This window comes from Cololabis saira, chromosome 8 (assembly GCF_033807715.1).
Source record: "Cololabis saira isolate AMF1-May2022 chromosome 8, fColSai1.1, whole genome shotgun sequence".
Classification (NCBI taxonomy): Eukaryota; Metazoa; Chordata; class Actinopteri; order Beloniformes; family Belonidae; genus Cololabis; species Cololabis saira.
Genome location: NC_084594.1, coordinates 29,978,977 through 30,001,624, shown reverse-complemented (window position 1 = coordinate 30,001,624; position 22,648 = coordinate 29,978,977). Strand labels below are relative to the sequence as shown.

Genomic DNA, 22,648 nt, shown 5'->3' with positions numbered 1-22,648 from the left:
TAGGGAAGAAAAGAAGTGCAAGTGGAGAAAAGAAGGGCGAGTGAAGAAAAGTAGGGGGAGTATTGAGATTGGGCCTTACTCTCATAAAAGGATCAGTACCAACAGTACGGACCCGGCAACTGCACACGAGTCAGCGGTAAGTGACATTATTTTTTTATGTTATTTAGGGTGCGTCCCAATACTCCCCCTCGCCCTCCTTTTCTTCCCTAACCCTAACTTTTGCGCGTTCCCGTGAAGGTAGTGGTGTCCCAATTCCTCTTTTCACCTATGGGGAGGGGGCATAACGAGGGCTAGGGGCTGAGAATAGCCCCTTCAAATCGAGGGATTTCAGATGCTGACTTGGCGAGCGAGGGGGTATGAAAATCTCCCAGAATGCTTTTTGGTCGTCATTTGCGGACTGAATCAAAAAAAAAAACATGGAGGACATTTCCTGTTTTTTTGGGAATAAAATCAATATTTTGAGTTAGTTTCTGCATAAAAATGCGTTTTGATTACATTTCCTTTTGCAAACCGATATTTTACTTTCATAATATTCACTCAGTGAATGTACATAATCCCTTTTTTGTCCGTTGTTCGCTAAGATCGCGCCGGAATATGGTTACGTAACCTACGTAAGCGACGCCGTAGGTTACGTAAGCTACGCCGTAGGCTGCGTCTATTTAAAGCTCGCCGACCGAGGAAAAGGAAAAAGGAAAAGTTTTTTTTGAGTCAAATGGCGACCCGCAAAGAGCAGGAGGATATTGAAAAGAAAACGCACAAATGTTAGTATAATGTCCCATGGAATTTAAAAAAAAAGTTTTGTAATCACAGTGCTTTTGTATGTTTGTATGAACAGTACATAGAAATACCGGGTAGATAACATTGCCGTGTCCTGTTAACTACTCGTTAACTCTCATACTTTCTACAAATGTGTTGGATATTTCACATTACTATAAGGCAGCAACGTTATTTGGGGGGGGTTACGAAGTAATAACGTTGCTTGCTGCCTTGTTATCATAGTTCAAACGTTTGTTGTTTGTTTGTTTTTTTTACGAGGACGTTTGTGCATTGCAGTAATCACATTTCATTCCAGGGACTCCGGATCAGGTCCGACACCTAATAAGCTTTAGGACTAACAACGAGGAGAATTTTACTAAGAAGAAATATGCTGCTAAACCGCTGTGGGAGTGAGTGATCTACCTATCTGCTTGCAGAATATCTGTGATGGGGTCCTTAACCATGGTATAACTACTATTCATCACTGAAAATCTTAAAAAAAAATATAAGGTAAGCAATGGTTATGGTAAGTAATATTATCTGCTGAAGAGATGATGCTTAACAAAAAAAATCCATGTAAAGTATTTATTAATAATCTTCTGTAAATTGTGTGTGTGTGTGTGTGTGTGTGTGTGTGTGTGTGTGTGTGTGTGTGTGTGTGTGTGTGTGTGTGTGTGTGTGTGTGTGTGTGTGTGTGTGTGTGTGTGTGTGTGTGTGTGTGTGTGCGCTCCGAGACAGACAGTGGGGAGGCCACAGCAGCCTCATGGCCTTTCTACAAAGAGATGCATGAGGTTTTGGGTCCAGACCTTCAATCCAGCCTCCATGTTTGTTGGCCTCTTATGAAGATCCCACGCACTGGTAAGTTTAGCAGTAAAAAAGCACAATCTTATTCCCCAGTCCTTCTTCCTATAGCTAGTTTGTGCCACGACCGGTGGTTCTCCTGATTGTGAGTAATAAAACACTACAGTACCTGAAGATCTAACTGTTATTTTCTTTTCAGAACATAATCGACCCTCCATCCTCACCGGTGTCCTCTCTGACAAATTCAGAGGAAAGCACAGAGGTAATTTTTATTTATACAGTGATAATGAACCTGGTATGATGTTGTGGGTGTGTATGATAGTCCAGTCATGTGTGTAATCAACATGTGTATCCATCTTTTTTATCTCAGAACACTTTTGAAGACGCCAGCACATCGGCCTCAAGCTCTGCCTCACCAGCTGGAAGAGGAAGCTGGAAGCTTCAGGCATCAGGTCCACTTTCCCCCCGATCCCCCCAAAAAAAGAAACTCTCTATGCGGGACTTCCTTCAAGCTGAGGCCGCCAAAGAAGACAGAAAATGTCAAAAGAATGAAGAACACATGGACAGGTTCAGCTTTTAGAGAAAATGGTGGACCAGACACCTCATCAGCAGTAGCAGCACATACACTGCAAACTTTTTTTTTTGTAAATATTTCTTTGCAAATTTTTTTATATGGAACAGCACCTTTCTTTGTTTTGCGTGCAATGTTTACTTTTTTTCTTTTTAAAAATTGTACTTGAATATAGAAAATAAAGCCTTTTTTACTGCAGATTCTCTCACTATCCTTATTTTACTATTGATCTCGTTGTACAGTTTATAATTTGAGACATTACCTTACTTTGAGAAACCCCAGAAAAGAAAACTGTTGTGTAACAAGTTTTATTAGACAATTTAAAAGTATTTCCAAGTGAGTAAAACCACACAAGTACAAAACTATTTACACATATGCACGATATGAGCAAAACCCACATAACCGAGCATTAATTTCAGCAAATTTCTTAACAGGCATTATTTGGATAAACTGAGCCCCGGTTGCGGATCTTAAGGTTACCTTTATGCCTGAAAAAATATTAAAACTTAATAAAGTGCCATATTAACAGCGCTACAGCTGAAATTAAAACAGCTTTTGGCTCTCAGCTTCCTGATCAGGTTAGGGATGAAAACGAGGGGTAGGGGGAGAATTGGGACAGGCACCTGGGCCAAGTGCCCTAGATTTCAAGTGCCCTAAAATCTCCCCCTTCTTTTTTAGGGCTTAGGGAAGAAAAGAAGTGCGAGTGGAGAAAAGAAGGGCGAGTGAAGTTGAATTGGGATTGGGCCTTATATTTGTCTACAAGTATGATTTTTGCATGGGGTAAGTATTTAGCTCAGCTCCGGATAACCGGGGCCACTCACCGGACCGGACCGGTGAGCAGCTCCGGTGGCTCCAGTGTTCCCTAACGGAGCCACTCACTCGTTAGGTAACACCGGAGCTACTCACCGGACCGGAACGGAGTGTTAGGTAACACCGGATCTCTATTAGTAATACATCTTTCTTCTGTTTATGGTTTCAGATCTTCCAAGCACCTGAAGCTGTTCAACGACACCTTCAGAAGACGCACGGTCCTTCCTTGAGCCAGCAATAGTGCATACATGTTATTTATATACAACTTATGTTATTTTATTTTTTTAACAATAAAGTTGTCATTTGTGAACATTCAGTGTTGTGATTTCTTTACAGTTAACGATTCATTTACAGTTAATGATTCATTTGTCTTGTAACATAAGAAATGAAATGATGAGGAATCGGAGTAAATAACTGTGGTGTACCTGTTTAGAATTCAATTAAATCTTCCTGTGTGAAGACGAGGTGACCCGGTTCCCTCTTCAGGGAACTAAAGGCTGATTTATGGTTCCGCGTTACCCCAACGCAGAGCCTACGGCGTAGGGTACGCATCGATTAAACGCAGAACCGTAATTCAGGCTTTAAGATCCCAGGGAGTCGTTTACACCGTGTCATAACTGCATGAGAGCGTCCGACTATGGCGTCGAGCTGCGTGACATCGGACGCTCTCTGTCCACACTGAAACCGTTAAACTCGCGGCCAGTTAGGACAGTCCAATACAAAAAAAATAAAGCAATGGAAGCTTGCTCGCTCGCATGGAACACGCTTTGTGTACGCAGCCAGCTCTTCTCCCCGGAGCGAGGCTTTGTTTCCTCCCCTGCTACACGTCATTCAGGCAGCCAATCAGCACAGAGCCTCATTATCATAGCCTCCCCTCCCCTTAGAATCACTCACAGAGAAGAAGGTTAGAAGCGGTAAAACTAGAGACATGGCCCACAGGCTGAATTTCTGTTTTATGTAGAAAAAACAAGCTTTAGATTGTTTTTAAGACATTCAAGGCATGTTTAAAATATACATTAAATTCCATAATAGGTCCCCTTTAAATAAATCACTGTTCTTTGGAACTTCTGCCTCCTCGTCTCCTACATCTGGGTCCTATAGCCAGCCACACTCTGACAAAAATGTTCAGAGAATGCTCAGTAGAAGAAAAAAAAAAACACACCATGGACACATCTTATAGTCTTGTGGCTGCATCATGGTTGTGTACTGCTTAGCTTCACTCCCAGTTGTCTCGGATTTTGCTACATGTGTTAACATTTTTATCTTGGCCAACCACTGTGAGAAAATACCAAGTTTGACAAAGAGCAGCATTTCCAGCTTGTATTGCTCCAATCCATTACAGCCTATCCAATCATGAAGCAATTAGGCAGAGTATCCAGTAATTGACATCACTCTGACTGGATTCTGCGACTCCAGTAATCCATTAGTGACCAATTATAATAGTTTTAAGTATAGGTTCAAATCTAATCTTCTCTCTGAGCACATGCAGAACTCGTGTAAATGCAGAGCGCACATGAACGTAGTTGTGTTCAGACTATACATCAAGAAATTATACAGTCTGTTATTTTCACAATATTGAAAAAGCACTTTCTTGAAAACATAATATATTACATTACACATATCACACAATTATCCCCAATGACTGGCATTTTACATATTTAAGTTTAAGTTTATGTTTCTTTAATGATGTGTTAAAAGCAAAATAGTAGATATAGAGTTAAGTTTGTTTTTGCCTTCATGGAGGCATGTCACTCTCTCCATCAAGAATGATTCCTGATTTAAAAAAAAAAAAAAAAGCTATTATAAACGGAAAGCAGTTTCCTGCGGCAGAGTTTACTTTGGAACATCTCCCCTCTAATTCCAGTAATGCTTTGTTGATGTAGAGAAATGTGTGTGTGTTGTTTTTTCGTGTGTGTGTGTTGTTTTTTCATCCAACTTCAGATTAAAATATTTTTTTCTTCACATCTTGAATGCAGGAGACACGGTATACTGTATACCTCTTTCCAGGCCCGTGCCTCCTGTCCCAGCATGCATCTTTACATAGTATTCATAATTTCCTTAAGTGGTGGCCCTATTGGGGGGATTTATGCTAATTAATTAGCAGCTGGAACCAATTTGCCATTGCTTTTCAATCATGACTGTGCACACGTTCCTACGATAAAATCTCAGTTTTATGTTGTGTTCATGAATTCAGTGTACGTCTTTAGTAAGAAGGGGATTTATGTGCAAATCTACTTGGGCAAATAACTTTCTAATGTACATTTAAACCAGACGATTTGTGATGAATAATCTCTCACAGAAAAAGATGTGCTGTAATGCTGTAAAAAAAAATGGCAGGATGCATCTTGTCCATCACCTTAATTCTGACAGGAGTGTGAGTGAGAATTACACACAACTATGGAAGTAGATTTGTTTCTTAATTATTCAATCAAAAAAAAGATTGCTTCAATCAAAAAGATATTTTCAATTAAAAAAATGTCACTTCAATCAAAAAAAAAATATTTCAATCAAAGAAAAAAAGTGTTTGAATGCAAAAAAAATATTTGAGACTCAAAAAAATGCATTTGAACACTGTTTGTCTTTGATTGGAAATGTTTTCTTTGATAGAAGTTTTTTTTGTTTGAAGCAACTTTTTTTATTGAAGTAGTGTTTTGTGTTTGGGCCATATTATGGGTAGGACATTTGTGTGTTTATCATTTAATCAACAAAGAAGTTGCTTCAAAAAGAAAAAAATATTTTCAATAAAAAAAAAATCACTTCAATAAAAAAAAACTTTTTCAATCAAAGGAAAAAAGTGTTTGAATGCAAAAAAATATTTGACACCCAAAAAATTGCATTTGAACACTTTTTTTTTGATTTGAAGTGATTTTTTTTTTTTTATTGAATCATTTTGACACAAACACCCCGCAGTGGGCGGATGCTTCCCCATTGGGAAGTTAATTTTTTTTAAATTGAAAATATATTTTTTGATTGAAGCAATCTTTTTTTTTATTGAATAATTAAGAAACAAATCTTCTTCCATAGTTATGTGCAATTCTCACTCACACTCCCGTCAGAATTAAGGTGATGGACAAGATGCATCCTGATGGACAAGATGCACATACACAACCATGTCCAGTATCCTATTCAAATGAAGACTTGAAACATCTTTGCGGGACACATTTTCCCAAACATACTGTATTGTTTGTTCATGTATAAGAAAGCACGTAGAAGACTGGTGTGAATGCAGAAAACCACAGTCTAAAAGAGCCTAATCAGTAAGTTGAAACATGTAACCAAAAGTAATATGTATTTTTAGTCAAAATGCGGATTAGCTATCGTACATTTTCCAATTCTGATGCAGAGTGAGAATTTGCATTCTTGAGGAAACTCACTGCCTTCTTTAAAATAGTCTAGCTGAGTCTGCTAAATCTCTCCCTTTACCAACTGCTGAGGTCACATAATGAAGTACTTTAAAAACAGCAACTTCATTATAATCCATTACAAAGGGCTGAATGAAAGCAAAAAAGACATCTGTTGAACAAGCTGTGTCAAAGCTGCTTTGAAATTTGCTTTATGAATATTATAAAAGCCCCTAGCCTTGGCCCAGTGCCTGGGTGAAGTCAAAATACAGCTTAACTGTGAAGTCTGTGACAAAACATGTGAATAGGATGAATAATAATTGACACTGATGGTGCTGGTTCCAAAGTATGTCAGGCTTCAAGAAACTTCAGTCCAAATACTAGCAAGTTCTCACATAAAATGCTTAAAATGATTATTTCATTTTTTTTAACTAGGTTTTTATGATATTATTAGCTATATTCATTCCTTATAATCAGTCACTCATTAGGACTTTGAAAATTATTCAGTAGTTAGATATAGGCTACAATAGTTTTCAATTTTACATGTCTGTTCGGTCGAATTTCAAAAGTCATTCTCCAGATCCACCATCTGTTCCAAAATTATCCATCATCATAAACATCAAAACCGTGACAATATAAGGCCCAATTCAAGCCTTTAGGCAAAGCAAGGCAAGGCATGTTTATTTGTATTGCACATTTCACTAACGAGGCAATTCAAGGTGCTTAGAGGGATAATTCCCAGCTGGGTGCCATCATGGCATCATGGCATGGTGGCCACCACCAACTCTTGTGATAGTTTCTTACCACTAGCAGCCTCATATATGTCTGTTTTTTCCTCTCACTCTCTATTTGAGAATCTGCTCCTGTTGGCGTTGCACGTTCTCTTGATTTATGCCAGTTTTAAATCATGTGCTCTTTAAGCAAGTCCTCTCCCACTCTCAAACATTCCCTGCAGACACTCTGTCTCCCATCCAGTCTAATAGTCTCAGCCGTTTTTTTCCTTGTCTTGCCCTTCAGTATCATTCATCATAACCTTCAAGAAATTATAAATCATAAATCTCTTTCAAACCGTCTACCAACCTTGTATCTGTCTGGGGATTTCGTATTTAGAGCTGCTGGAAGAGAGCAATCTGATGCTGCTCATGAAGTCCACAGAATCAATCCATTAAGCCAAAATATCAAGCTCAGATAACACAAACAAATGTCCCAGCGTTTTTACCAAAGTAATTCAACCAAAAACAAACAAAAAAACATAAAAAGAAAATAATTCAACCATTCATAATCAGCTGTCTCATGTATGTGAACAAGTCTTTGCCATAACCACCTTTAATCATGGCCTATTCCTCTAACAAATCAGAATTGTGTGGCTGATCAAGCTGTGGTTTTCAGGGTGCCTGCAGCAGACTTAAATCATCCACTTTCTTTAACCGCTGAAATGACTAATAATGAGTTAGCCTGTTGTTAGGATCCCCAGTCTCTGAATGCCTTAATTTGCTCGAAGAAGCCTCCAGTCCTCATTCAGTTCAATTTCTCTGAGCATTAAACAATCTAACCTTGGTGTGAACCCTTGAAAAAATGAAACATATGAAGATTGACAGCTGTCTTGAATGTTTTCAACATTTCAGACTGTCAAGTGATGGACTGCAAATAATCCAAAAATACCTTTAGTATCCTTCATGGGTAGCGACAGATGCTTCTCTAAGATCATTAGTGATATCTTTCCTCTTTGGCATTATGTTAAAACACATCTGAATACTCCAGACCAGCAAACTACCAAAATGTCTGCTTTGTAGAGGTGATGACACTGCAAGTGCGTTTTATTAGCAGGATCTGATTAGCAGCTTTCCAGTGTCCTCTTAGGCTTTTTATTAGAAAAATCAAAGTTGTCTTAATTTGCTCAAACAGTGGGAAATGAATCTTGTTTTTTAAAGACAGAAAACATATTTAAAGGGGACCTATTATGGCATCTAATACCTATTTTAAACAGGCCTTGAATGTCTTAAAAACAAGCTTTTGATTGTTTTTGCTAAATAAATTAGAAATTCAGCCTCTAAACCATGTCTTTATCTTCCCATTCTCTAACCTCATTATCTATGCGGGATTCTGAGTGGGCGGGGCTATGATAATGAGGCTCTGTGCTGATTGGCTGCCTGAATGACGCAATACACCGCTACGAAAAAATGGCAGAATCTCCGGTCAGCGGAGTTAGTTGTGGGCGTGGTTTCACGCAACGGAGGCCAACCGATGCAAATTGCATTTTGGTTACGTAATGACGGGAGCAGAATCTGAACAGCTCGTAGAAGCCACATCACACTGGATGGATCATCCGGGCGGCTGTACAGACACTGCAGAATTTGGTTGCTTTCCTCCTTCTCTGAGTTGGCAGGCTGAGGAGAGACCACTTTATATATGTTAAAGCAAGAGAAAACCTGTTTTTCATAATAGGTCCCCTTTAAAATGAGACTGCAAAACCTTTTGGCTGACAGTTTGGAGATTTAGAGTTGGGAGAACTGCATGGAGAAATAAGACGACATCGATCAGTGTGTATACTCATTTATATCTAACAGCTTGGTCCCTACAGACTCCTCAGAATGACAGGTTGTCAGCACCAAGGTAAACCAGAATTATGGGCTGGAGGGGGCGAACAATATTGCAGAAATTTTGCATCAAATCAGGGCATGCACAAGTATAAAGTCATACTGACAAGGAGGAACTCCTAATCTTTTTAAAGTCATGTCTTCTTACACAAAAAAGAACTGATCACAGCCTTTGCAAACAGCTTTACTGACAGTGGCTGTCAGTAAAGCTGGGAGACGCTGTAGACATTAATTGCTGAACACGTGAGTGGAATACATCTGCTGGAAAGCCAATAAAATGGTCCATATTTCTTTCTTTTTTTAAGTATTAAAAGGGATGGTGTTTAGAAGTCAGGGTGACAAAGTGGCTTAACAAACTATAAAATTAGATAACAAGAAAAAGAAAGCAGAGGAAAGACACAAACAGCCTCAAGAATGAAAGCATATCCAGGCAGTAAAAAAAATAAAAGTGAATTAAATTTAATAAAACAAAGTCAAATAAAATCACCAGTGACACAGTGATCCATCCACCATGCTTCTGGATGCTAAGTAGGAAGCTAGTATGATTATAAACCATCACATCTAGGGACTTGACTAATATTTCTCCCAGGGGACAACCTTAAAAGCAATTACAACAAGAAGAGGCGATGTCACTATGAGTGGAGCATAAGCTCCCCCTCCTTTACAAGAATGTATCAAGAGTCAAGACAATATCAGAAGGGCCATCCAGGGCAGAGATGATTGTGCTGTATCTTCTAGGAAAAGTACCTTTGGTCAATCCACATTTTCTTTTCAAGCATCTCAAATGTGGAACTTCATACCAGGTGCTTTACGTGAACTATCAACTGTCACTGTCACCGTCTTGCTTTTTTTCGATAAATACATAATAATTTTTAGTAAGACTGTTGTTATTTAGAGTAGTGTTCAGCAGATCTCAGTGGTAAAGAGTTCAACAACAGAACGAGAACTGGAGTTATGCCCATGAACTACAGCAACATGTTGGCATGGCATCATATACTGTAGTCTATAGTGGTCCACAACAAGTGGGAAGCACGACTTTCTACGATGATTAGGTTAGTTTATCATTTTGCAATGGGTTGCAGTTGATAGTCCCACACGGCGCTCAGAGTGAGAGGCCAGCTGTCACGTAGACATGAAAATCGAACAATCCCTGGTGCTGTAATCGCACTGATGCGGACCAGAGCTGGAAATGATTAATACCCACAATATTGCTGAGTCATTTGACGGATAGCCAATGAACACATTCCCATCACCCTCAAAATTCAGATCATTACAGGTCTTTTTGATCAGTGGGGAAAGAGCTTGAGAGTGAACTGTTGGCTATGAAGTATGAATGTACAATATGAGGTTTTTTAAAGTGCCGGATATGAGTCTGTACAAAAGGGACTTAGGATGTGCGTTAATGTAATGCATAAGGTCAGGATTGGAATCTTTACGTTAATGTAACGTAGAGTAGGATGGGGGGGCAGTCCGTGGTAGACGGGGGAGAGGGGGGACCTGGGCCTTTTTGATGAGGACAGCTGCAGACGGGAAAAAACTGTTTTTGTGGCGTGAGGTTTTGGTCCTGTGGACCGCAGCCTCCTACCAGAGGGAAGAGTCTGGAACAGTTTGTGTCCGGGGTGGGAGGGGTCTGCTGCAATCTTTCCTGCACGCTTCAGGGTCCTGGAGGCGTGCAGGTCCTGGAGAGATGGAAGACTGCAGCCAATCACCTTCTCTGCAGAGTGGATGATACGCTGCAGCTGCTCCTGTCCTTTACAGTGGCAGCAGCTACCAGACGGTGATGGAGGAGGTAAGGATGGACTCAATGATGGCCGTGTAGAACTGCACCATCATTGTCTTTGGCAGGTTGAATTTCTTCAGCTGCCGCAGGAAGTACATCCTCTGCTGTGCTTTTTTGGTGAGGGAGGTGATGTTCAGCTCCCACTTGAGGTCCTGGGATATGATGGTCCCCAGGAAGCGGTAGGACTCCACCGTGTCTGCTGGGGAGTCACACAGGGTGAAGGGGGCCGGTGGGGCTGCGTTCCTCCTGTAGTCCACTATCATCTCCACTGTCTTTAGAGCGTTGAGCTCTAGGTTGTTCTGACCGCACCACGTCATCAGCTGGTCCACCTCCCACCTGTAGGCGGACTCATCACCATCAGAGATGAGTCCAATGAGGGTGGTGTCGTCTGCAAACTTCAGGAGCTTGACAGACTGATGACTGGAGGTGCAGCTGTTTGTGTACAGGGAGAAGAGTAGAGGAGAGAGAACGCAGCCTTGAGGGGATCCGGTGCTGATGGTCAGAGGGTCAGAGACATGTTTCCCCAGCTTCACTCACTGCTTCCTGTCAGACAGGAAGTCAGTGATCCACCTGCAGGTGGAGTCAGGCACGTTCAGCTGGGAGAGCTTGTCCTGGAGCAGAGATGGGATGATGGTGTTGAAAGCAGAGCTGAAGTCCACGAACAGGATCCTGGCGTAGGTTCCTGTGGAGTCCAGGTGCTGGAGTATGAAGTGCAGGGCCATGTTCACAGCATCGTCTACAGACCTGTTGGCTCTGTAGGCGAACTGCAGGGGATCCAGTAGTGGGTCGGTGATTTTCTTCTTTAGCTCCACCCATGACCACTACCCAGCTGCCCAAACTGCTGTGACTGATATTCCTGTAAGAATTATACATTATGAGCAGCGTGGCAGTGTGCAGAACTGCTGCAGGTCATCTGCCTGGTCTTGCAGAGATTATTATGCATGCAGCCTCCCACATCGCTATAGCTTTCACTCGTTTGCTGTCATGTATGGGGGATTGATAGTCTAGTGGTGAGTCTGGAGGACTCAGGTTCAAGCCCCAGAATGGCCCCTGAGCAACGCCCTTAACCCTAATTGCTCCCTGTGTGTTTGTTCTCTCAGATGTAAGTCGCTTTGGATAAAAGCGTCTGCTAAATGACAGTATTACTATTATTATGTTTGTGTCGTTGAGGTGGTGTAGCTTGATGGAAACATCACCAGAAGTCCACTGTGCTCTGTGAGACGAACAGTAAAGAGTGGACACGCTTCCAAAGATCCTTTGTTGAACTCCGTCAAGGACGTGATGGGTGAACTCACCAACCAGGTTGTTTCCAAGAAATGCTCACTTCAAATATAAGTAACAGTAAATGTGATATAATTATGTATGAGATGATTTGAAAAATTACAAAGCATTAAAAAAGAAAAAAACATTTCTATATTAGGTTTTAATGCTCACAGTTTAATGTTACAACTTAATTAACTAAATTACAATGAAAACTATAAAAGTTAAACTGAATGCATTCCCATGATATACAATATTCAAACAACGGTAATAAGCAGGTGCATACGTCTTTATAGCTTAGCTATTCAGCGATAATTCAAAAGACACTTTCAAAAGTTTCAGTTTTGCTGATGATGATTTAGAGGAAGGAGTCAGCTGCATCAACAAGTTTGTGAGGTGAAAACAAATTATAAAGCTGATGTATGGCATGTTGGGTTTGGCCTTCGCAAAACATTATGTAACTGTCCAACACGCACATCTGTCTGTAGCGGTGTCCACCCAGAGTCAAGATCAGGATCAAGATAATCCAGACAGTGAACTGGAACAAGACTTTAAAGCAATTGACTGAAATATTTAGAAAAGAAAACAGAGATTACTTCCTCTTATCTTACTGTGCTTTGATCTATTTGGTCTATTTTCTTGGGTTGATGAAGGGCAACCATCAAAAAGACTTTGATTAATACAGAAATGAGTGTCAGGTGAAAGGTAAATGAAGATCTACTCATGTCTTCCTTTTATTTTGTTCAGATCACTGAATTTCAAAGTCATTTCAATCAACCTTTCTCATTTCACCTTCCCACCCCTTTATGTTAACACGAACCCTGTCCAATATCTCTCTAATTATCTTCTCCTGCTCGAGTTATGATTCAGAAAGATGGGACTTGAGGCGCATTGTAATGCAGCAGTTAAACGGAAAAGTGTCTCACCAAACTGACTAATTGGATGGGTTCCATACGCCATATATCTTTGGTGTGTACACAGGACATGTCATATCATTTATTATTAAGTTTCTTTGATTTACACACTATTCGTGCATCAGACAACAAGAGTACCTCAGTTTGATTTAGTCAGTCTATAGTAAATAAATTTGTACTATAGATGCTCTTCTCTTTGGCCTTACTATCATCTGTAAAGATATTTCACTAAATGCATCACAGTAAAGAACAATGTGCTGACCACTGTAAACCACTGTATTTACAGTTTGTCCACTGGTGGTGATTTGACAGATTGTGTGCTATTTTTATACACCAAAGACGTCCTAAATGTCACTTTGTGAATTTTCCTTAGAACAAGGGTTCAATTAAACTAAATTGATTTTTTCCTTTTTTAATATCATGTTCAGATTTAGTTTGCTGCTGTCACAATGTCGTCTAACAGGTTGAAACCAGTGGTGTCTGCTGGAAGACGCAGAGAATGAAGCGTAGTTGTCTGTCTGAGAAATTTGGGGGGATGTTTCTCCAAGTATGGCCCTAAAGTACAAAATTAACAATAAACAAGCTTTATATAATCCGTTTTTTTAGCCTCATCCAACAGTATATTTCTGAGGAAAACGTTTTCTTATAGTTTTTGTTTCTTTTAAAATGAAGATTTTGACATAGAAAATGTAAGAAGAGCTCATGAAACATTGGGTTTCTGTTAGCTTAGCAGCTGCAAACCAAAAAAAATTCTATTGAGCACTATTGAGACTTGAGGTATAGATTTGATGTGTTTCGAGTAATTATAATTGTGATCGGTTTTTCAACAGTTTACTCTCAGTTTGTCTATACACACCAAGGCACAGGCCTTAGCAGAAGCACAGAACCATCCACACAGTTTTTTTGCTTTTTGCATGTGTTTGCAATTTTTTTCTTTAAGGAATGTTTACCAGCCCCCTTGTTTGAGATGGATAGCTTGAATTAAAAAAAAAAAAAGAAAAGAAAAGATAAGAAGATTGATATCACTGTTAAATCTGCACACTGAAATGAAGCCACATCTGGGAGACCGCTTATTAAATTTCCCAGTCTGTAAAAACTTACTGGCTCTCCACAAAGACTTCTTTATAATGCCAGTGGACATAGTTGAAAGGTCATAAACCATCTTGGTTCATCTGTATGTAAATTAAATAGATAAATAAAAACTGACAGTACGACAGAATTTGCTGGTTTATTTACGTTTTTAAACTGGGGGACAGAGCCTTGATAGCTGCTATACTTTCTTTTTTTTCACGAAACTAAGCTACAAATCATTTGGATATAGCTTCATATTAGCAATCACTCACAAGAACTTCATCTTTCTAATTTTTGCAAGAAACAAAACATATCTGAATAGGCAGCTGTTTGACAGTAAACTTTACTGGAGGCGCCCCGCCATCTTTCACCTACTTTGATTCCTCCCATTAAAGGTATAGTCTGTGATCGTATTCAAAAACATTTATTGTTATACTGGGTGAAATGGTCCTTCCATCCTGAGAGTAGCCAGTGAATAATGTGTTCAGAAAAAGGAAAGAAAAAAATCCGACCTCTCTGACAGTTTTAATCCTGTAAAAACTCTGACCAATCTGTTATTTGCGCACCGAATGAAACGGATTGGTGAGAGGACCAGAGGATTGGCAGGGGGGAAAGAACCAATCAGATGCCTACATTTTAAGTCCCGCCCACGCCTCCCTCTGTCCCATGCGCGCGCTCGTCTCTCTGCTTCCAGCCTGCCTCCAGCCCCCGTGTCCGCTTCCCAAGGGTCCTCCTCGGCTCAGAGTGTCCCAGTGTAACCCCCACCCCTGCCCCCCCCCCCCCCCCCCCCCCTAAAACTGGCCTCGCTTACAGGTGAATGAGACATGGGGTAGTTTTGTTGAAAATGTGCTGTCCAAAATGTCCTGGAAAACTCGACTCCTGCGCGTTCCCCAAAGTTTGTGGGGGCGTGGCTTTGGACGGAGCGCTGACGGGAGGGGAAGGAGGGGGTGGGGCTTAGAGGAGGTGCCACTTTCAAATCTTGCTAGCTCTCCAAAATCAGGAACTATACCTTTAAATGAGTGTTACAATTAGTAGCTGTTTCAAACTATTAGGGAGCACAATACCATCATGGAGGGGGTCATTGTTTCATTTTCAAATTAATATCGTTGATAGTTGCATAACTGGATCCCATAAGTGACATACATGCAGCATTTCACACTTTAATGTGTTATTCCTCCCGCAAGCTCCTCAGTGGCAAGGCACCGGGGGTGGATGCAGAGCCGGATTAAATAAATGGACTACACTAGGCAGACTGATTTTTGGGCTCCCCTCCATCGATGTTATTTATGAAACCTTAAACTTACCAAAGTTACTAATAAAACTTGACTTCAAGTCATGTGTTGTATATTAAACAGTCTATCAGACTATTTTTAGATTTTTATTATTTATACGTTATTACAACGCTCTATTAAATGCTATTAAATTATCCTTATCTTATCGATTGTGAGTATTTTGCAGAAAATCTTAATTAAATGTGTTGATTAAATTGATTAGTTAAATAAGAAGTCAAATCTACAAAGACCAATAAAATTTGCAGTAAGACAAAGTGTGCTGTAGTATGTAAGTCTGTATGTGTATGTGTATGTATGTGTATGCGTATGCAGCGCCGTCTGGGAGATTTGCGAGGCCCTGTGGGAAATGGCCAGGGGGGCCCTCGCGCGTGAGCGTAGCGAGCGTGCGCGAACTTTTTGGGTTTTTCGGGTCGGATCGGGTGTCTATATGCGCAATTTTAACTCTCCAATTAGCAAAATACTGGATACCTTCCCCTGCCTCATCGTCATCTGGGCTTGCCTCGACGCGGGGCCCCACGGCTGCTTGAGACCCGGTTGGATCGGTGATTTTTGTAACAAATTTATCAAACGTGCCTTTCAGAGAGGCATTAAACTCTTCCATTTTCTTTCGTTTTTTTCTTTTTTCATCCCCTGATGGAAATTTCCTGAATCTGTCTCGTTCTCTCGACATTGTGTGACAGTTTGTTCCAACTCCACCCGTCTGGATCAGAGCACCTTGTGTCTGCACTTGGTCTGACGCAGTTGTATTGAACAACAGACACGCGCAGCTGCGCAGCGACATCAATCAGCAAGCACATCATTGCACATATATTTATTGATATGCACAGACTAGTACACATTTAGGTCTGTAATGGAACGTGACTGTTGATATTTATAAGGGAAAAAAGGAAAATTGGGGGAAAAAAAAAAACGCCCATAGGGCCAAGCCCCTTGGGGCGCGAGGCCCCCGTGCGGTCGCACGGTTCGCACACCCCTTGCGGCGGCCCTGTGCGTATGTATGCGTATATATATATGTATGTATACTAAATATAGTAATAATGCACATATATATATGCCTTAGGTTTTTACCGGCATGTTATCAACCATTAATATGTGTGCAGACAAAAAAAAAAAAAAAAAATTTTTTTTTTTTTTTTTTTTTTTGTCCCTCTGTCTGGGCCCCCCCCTGTCAATCGGGCCCTAGGCACATGTCTAGTTTGCCTTTGCGTTAATCCGGCTCTGGGTGGATGAGATCCGCCCTGAGTACCTCAAGTCTCTGGATGTTGCGGGGCTGTCGTGACTGACACGCCTCTGCAGCATCGCGTGGCAGTCGGGGACAGTGCCTCTGGACTGGCAGACCGGGGTGGTGGTCCCTCTCTTCAAAAAAGGGGACCGGAGGGTGTGTTCCAACTACCGGGGAATCACACTCCTCAGCCTCCCGGGGAAAGTCTATTCCAGGGTGCTGGAGAGGAGAATTCGGCCGATAGTCGAACCTCGGATTCAAGAGGAACAATGCGGTTTTCGCCCTGGCCGTGGAACGCTGGACCAGCTCTACACCCTCCGCAGGGTGCTCGAGGCCGCATGGGAGTTTGCCCAACCAGTCTACATGTGTTTTGTGGACTTGGAGAAGGCTTTCAACCGTGTCCCAGGTGGCATCCTGTGGGGGGTGCTCCGAGAGTATGGGGTCGGAGGCCCTCTGCTGAGGGCTGTACGGTCCCTGTATGACCGGAGCAGGAGCTTGGTTCGCATTGCCGGCAGTAAGTCAGACCTGTTCCCGGTGCGTGTTGGACTCCGGCAGGGCTGCCCTTTGTCACTGGTTCTGTTCATTATTTTTATGGACAGAATTTCTAGGCGCAGCCAAGTGCCGGAGGGGGTACGGTTCGGGAGCCACTTGATTTCATCTCTGCTCTTTGCAGATGATGTGGTCTTGTTGGCTCCCTCGAGCCGGGACCTTCAGCATGCACTGGGGCGGTTTGCAGCCGAGTGTGAAGCAGCTGGGATGAGAATCAGCACCTCTAAGTCTGAGGCCATGGTTCTCGACCGGAAAAAGATGGCTTGCACCCTCCAGGTCGGGGGAGAGTTCCTGCCTCAGGTGGAGGAGTTTAAGTATCTTGGGGTCTTGTTCACGAGTGAGGGGAGAACGGAGCGCGAGATCGACAGGCGGATCGGTGCGGTGGCCGCAGTAATGCGGTCATTGTATCGGTCCGTCGTGGTGAAGAAGGAGCTGAGCCGAAAGGCAAGGCTCTCGATTTACCGGTCGATCTACGTTCCCACCCTCACCTATGGTCATGAACTCTGGGTCATGACCGAAAGAACGGGATCCCGGATACAAGCGGCCGAAATGAGTTTCCTCCGCAGGGTGGCGGGGTGCTCCCTTAGAGATAGGGTGAGGAGCTCTGTCACCCGGGAGGAGCTCGGAGTAGAGCCGCTGCTCCTCCACATCGAGAGGAGCCAGCTGAGGTGGCTCGGGCACCTGTATAGGATGCCCCCTGGACGCCTCCCTCGTGAGGTGTTCCGGGCATGTCCCACCGGGAGGAGGCCCAGAGGAAGACCCAGGAGACGCTGGAGTGACTACGTCACTCGGCTGGCCTGGGAACGCCTTGGAGTCCCCCCGGAAGAGCTGGAGGAAGTGTCCGGGGAGAGGGAAGTCTGGGGATCCCTGCTCCGACTGCTGCCCCCGCGACCCGGACTCGGATAATGCGGTGGACAATGGATGGGTGGATGTGTTATTCCTTGTCTCAACAGGTAACTGTATCTCTGACATTTCTGCAGCAACAAATGACAACACTGCAGGGTTTCAGACACCTGTAGAGAATAGATTTCAGGATAGAAAACATTTAAGACTCGGCAAAGAGAGGGAGTCAAAGTGCATATAAGTCATCCTGATCACATTAAGAGTGGTGGACTGATTAAAAAAATACCAAACACACCAACCGCACAGAATATCCATAAGGCATTTGTGTTTGACATCAACCCCGTACCGTCATAAAAACACCAAACGAGGGAAACAGCAGTTGAAAAAATGTTGTTCCATGTTTCACCTCCACAATAAAGTTCAACAGGTACGTAATATCGATGGCATCATTAATCAAAGCTGTTCTATTGGCATATTTGATCCAAAGTCCCTTTTGATTTGTAAGGTATGTGCAGATCTCTTCACTTTCCTCATCATTTCTCAGGGGAACGGGGAACTGTACAGCTAACCAAGAGCACTTTGGATCACGAGAAAAAGATGTAAATAAAACTTCTTTCTTCAAAAACTTGGACTGGTTTATTCGAAATTAATGTCCAGGACTGTCCAAACATTTTCTCTGACACTGTACACAGAAAAAGATGGAGGTGAACTCTTGCAAGTCTAGACATCTACGGGCTCCAGCAGCGTACATGTGGCGGTCGGTGAGCTGACATTTTTCTGTTAATGCTTCAATAGTTTGGCAATTCATGGTGAAACACCCAGGGATAAATAAAATGCTCTTTTCCCAGGAACCAAGCTGAGACACTCGGACTGACTAAAGGCATCCATGTCTTTTCTTCAGCTCGTCCTGACATTTTGATCAATTCCTCTCAGTGTCAACTAGATTAAATGTAAAATGAACACAAACATTATATCTAAGGACATCTGCATGCAACATGTTACATGTAAACATAATGATACAATAAATAAAATAATACACTTTTCTTACTTAGTATATTGAAAAAGTAATATTTTATCCTACTGTTTGATCTTTAATGGAAAATTGAAGTTCAACTTCATTTAACTATTATTCATAACATCAGGAATTCTTTTGGATTTGCCTAAACTCCAAGCAAAATAGATTGATTTATATTGTTTTATAGGCTGATAATTAAGGATATGTGTCAATATCAGCTGCTGGCAGCTGAAAAACGCAGTAACTCCAACACATAACCATCTCTGTAAGGCTGCATGAATTCAGCACAAGCAGCTGCGTTTGTCCTGCTGGGGTCACTATAACTCTTAAAACCTCCAAATATTTCACATAACAAAATAAAATACAGTATCTGCAAATCATAGGGCACTCCTTGAAACTACACAGAGATGATGGTGGCAGAGGGAGGCTTATTTTAAAGGAAAGCAGAAAAGAATTAGCTTTGATGAAATATTCAGATGGAGGTTATTAGCCTTATCAGTTATTATGAACCGCTTTTCTAAATAGCATCTAGTCTAGTGGCCACAGAGGTGGGCCTTGGTCTGGAGGACCCGGGCTCAAGCCCCAGAATGGCAACCAAGACAAACCAGCTTGAACTCCTGCACCCCTTAACCCCAATTGCTCCCCAGGTGTGTTTTCTCTCAGATGTTAGTTGCTTTGGATAAAAGCATCTGCTAAATGACAGTAGTGGTAGTAGAATAATCCATCTTCCTGGGTTATCTCCACCCAACTTCATGTCGGATGAAGTTTTATTTATTTTCTTTTTAAGTGGATAAAGTAATTACGTGGCTAGAGATGGATTTTGCTTCAGTTTCTAACGATGATTAAACTTTCAACAACAACGTTTTTAGCAGGATGCTGGCCTAAAATCCTTTTTTCTTTTTGGGGGGGAGCTAAGCACCTTCAGTTAATGGATTATTATTGATTGTGAGGGTAGTTCAGTCATCAGAATTAATATTTTATTGACAGGAAACAACAGAGTAACCCCAGAGACCAAAGTGAGGCACTTCTCATCCTGATGTGTTCATGAAAGCACGTCCTGTCTGAACCGTGTTGCCCCACTGGAGTTGAAGCAGCAGACTTGTTAGTGACTATCCTCCACGATGAGGCCTCATCTCTAATGAGGTGCAGTAAACTGAGAGCCCAATGAACCACAACTCCCTCACCCTTTCATTTGTCATCTGTCCCTTTTCTTCTGTGATTCTCTTTCTCCCAACATGAAATAGTAGACCAACATGGTGCTGTAATTCTAATAGATCATAGAGTTATAAAATTGTATCCATCTACAGGGACAAATAACGACACTCTTTCCAGCTGTTGTGAGAACTTTCAACATATTAAGTTTCTTGCAAAAACAATTTTATGTTATGACTAAAAACGATAGCCATCTTAAATAAATAAAGATCGTATATGAAGAGACTGCAGGGAAAGTGACACATATTTGCTTGGTTAATGCCCTCGATTATGGGTGCCGGTAATCGCATTTTCGATTAAGGTCTGTTACTGTTAATTTAAACATTCGGTGAGAGGAATGTTATAGCCGGGTGATGACTGGCCTCTGTGTGTGACTCGTGTACGTCTCTTGTAAATCACTCACCCCCCCTTCACTTCACCCTTGATGCTCCCCACTTAAAACTGCCCAGTGGAGCAGAAAGGCCATAAAAAAGATCTTGGAAAAAAAATGCAGCACGTTTTGCAGTTTATGATTATATAACACTTTTGTGGAACAGTATGAAACAGACATTGTAATCTCATGAATTGGCTGTAACAGTTGCGTGTGAGGGTAGTGTTTGTTAGTAGCAGAAAATGCTTGGTCTGGATTCTGAGGCTGGTCTAGTTGCAGGTATTAGTGTAGGTGTAACGGTTGCTCTTGTTGGTTTGCCAGCATCTCTGTGAATGGTTTGGTTATTTGCAGCTGTTGCTGTAGTTGTATTGGCTCTTTTTTTCTCTCTCTGTGAAAAGGTTTTTGATGCCATTGTACCTCATTTTTGTCCATCTATCTGTTATTATCTTTAATCTCATTCTTCCATTCAAAAGCCCAGGGGGACTGGTGATAGTGGTGCACCCTTGACAGGTCACCAATACATCATCGAAACACACACATACAATCAAATTTTACAGTCACCAATCAGCCTGGCACATTCATGTTTTTAGACTGCGATGAAGTCTTAGTATCTATAGAAAACATATAGATTCCCAGCTGAGATTCAAACTGTGAACCTTCAATCTGCGAGGCAGCAGTGTCAACTGTTGCCCCACCAACCGACCTGCTTCACCACCTTTCCAACATGAACAAAGTCGAACAGTTATTATGATCGCATTATTGTGAAGGCACTGGCAAAAATATTAAATCATATCTTATAAGACACAGAAAATATCTGTGGAGCAATGACAGTCTTTTTTCTTTTTTGGGGGGGTTTCAGATCTGTCATTTAACAGGATCAAAAAAATTGAGGGTCTGGAGTCACTGCAGAAGCTTGAATTGCTGGAATTGTCCAACAATAGAATCTCTGCCATTGAGAACATGGATACACTTGAGAACCTCACTCATTTTGCAATTGCAAACAACCTCATCAGTGAGATAAGCAATGTAAGAATACTTTATTGCAAAAAATACATTTGCATTGATGCATTTATATTGCAAGCATCCTTAGACTGTCATGTTTAACTGCGTATAAAATGCATATTGCAGAACTGTCAAACGACTTCATCCAAATCTGATGCATTTCATAGGTGATGTACCTCAGGAGGTTTAAAAAGTTGTACCAAGTGTACTTTTTCGGAAATCCTATCTCTGAGGAAGATGCATACGTAATGTTTATTGTTGCCTTTCTTCCAACCTTGAGGGGCCTAGATAAGATATGTTTTGACAAGAAGACAGTAAGTATACATCATGGTGTATTTTGACACAAACTGAAGCTTGCATCTTGTGTATATGCATTACTTTATACTCCTGTTAAAACAGCATTTTTTTCATCATTTTATTGAAAAGCATGACTTTTCCCAGGTGTATTTTGCTATATTGATCCTGCATACGATAACTGTGCTATATGTGACTGTGCATACACAGAAGGAAAAAGCATGCGCCGACTACAAGTCCACCCTTGACAAGTTGGAACTTGAAGAGCTGCAGAAACAACAAGATGCTGAAGCTCAGATGAGGAAGGAAGCTGAGCTAAAATCACACAAAGTATGTTCGAGCTGATGTTTGTTGATGCACTTCATTAAGCATGCACACATTATGCCTCATTTAATTACTTCTCTTTTGCAGGATGCCTTTGTAGAGTCTTTTAATGGCCCCTGTATGTTTAAGAGCATGTTTGAAGATGACCCAGAAGCAGCAAGATTAAGCTGCATTCCAGGAATGGCTTCTCACCTTCAGGAATATCCCTTTTTCCCCCTAATATTTTTAGTACATGTGGCTGTATTCCTGACATACAGTGCAAACTGTCATACATTTGATCAATGTCGAGATCTGGAGAAGGATTATCATCTCAAAGTTCAACAAACGGCTGTTGCAACTCTGGAAAAAGTAGCCCAGGGAAATCTGGAGGAGGATGAGCCAGATGAGGTGGCAATGGTCCCTTTTTTCCCTTTCCAGACAAACATTTTCATTATTTTATCCCTGCAAAATATGTAACTTGCTGTAGTGTTAGAAAATAAATATGTTCAATCTTTTTTTCTTTATTTTTTCAATGTGCCGCTGCTTAAGGACACAAATGCAGTGATGAGTGCATTGGCCACCAGCCACGATAACCACCTGCTGAAGATCCGTGACTGGGAGACGTGTCCCTCATTAAAGGGGTAG

At 41.5% G+C, this 22,648-nt stretch overlaps 1 protein-coding gene across 1 annotated transcript; it reads left to right on the top strand.

Moving 5' to 3' along the window:
* The first annotated feature begins 20,304 nt into the window (after positions 1-20,304).
* Positions 20,305-22,648, top strand: LOC133449164 (dynein regulatory complex subunit 3-like). The gene is made up of 6 exons (XM_061728298.1): positions 20,305-20,314; positions 21,264-21,430; positions 21,574-21,720; positions 21,911-22,030; positions 22,112-22,419; positions 22,543-22,648. Exons 1-6 carry the CDS (start codon positions 20,305-20,307, stop codon positions 22,646-22,648), a joined length of 858 nt encoding a protein of 285 aa, XP_061584282.1.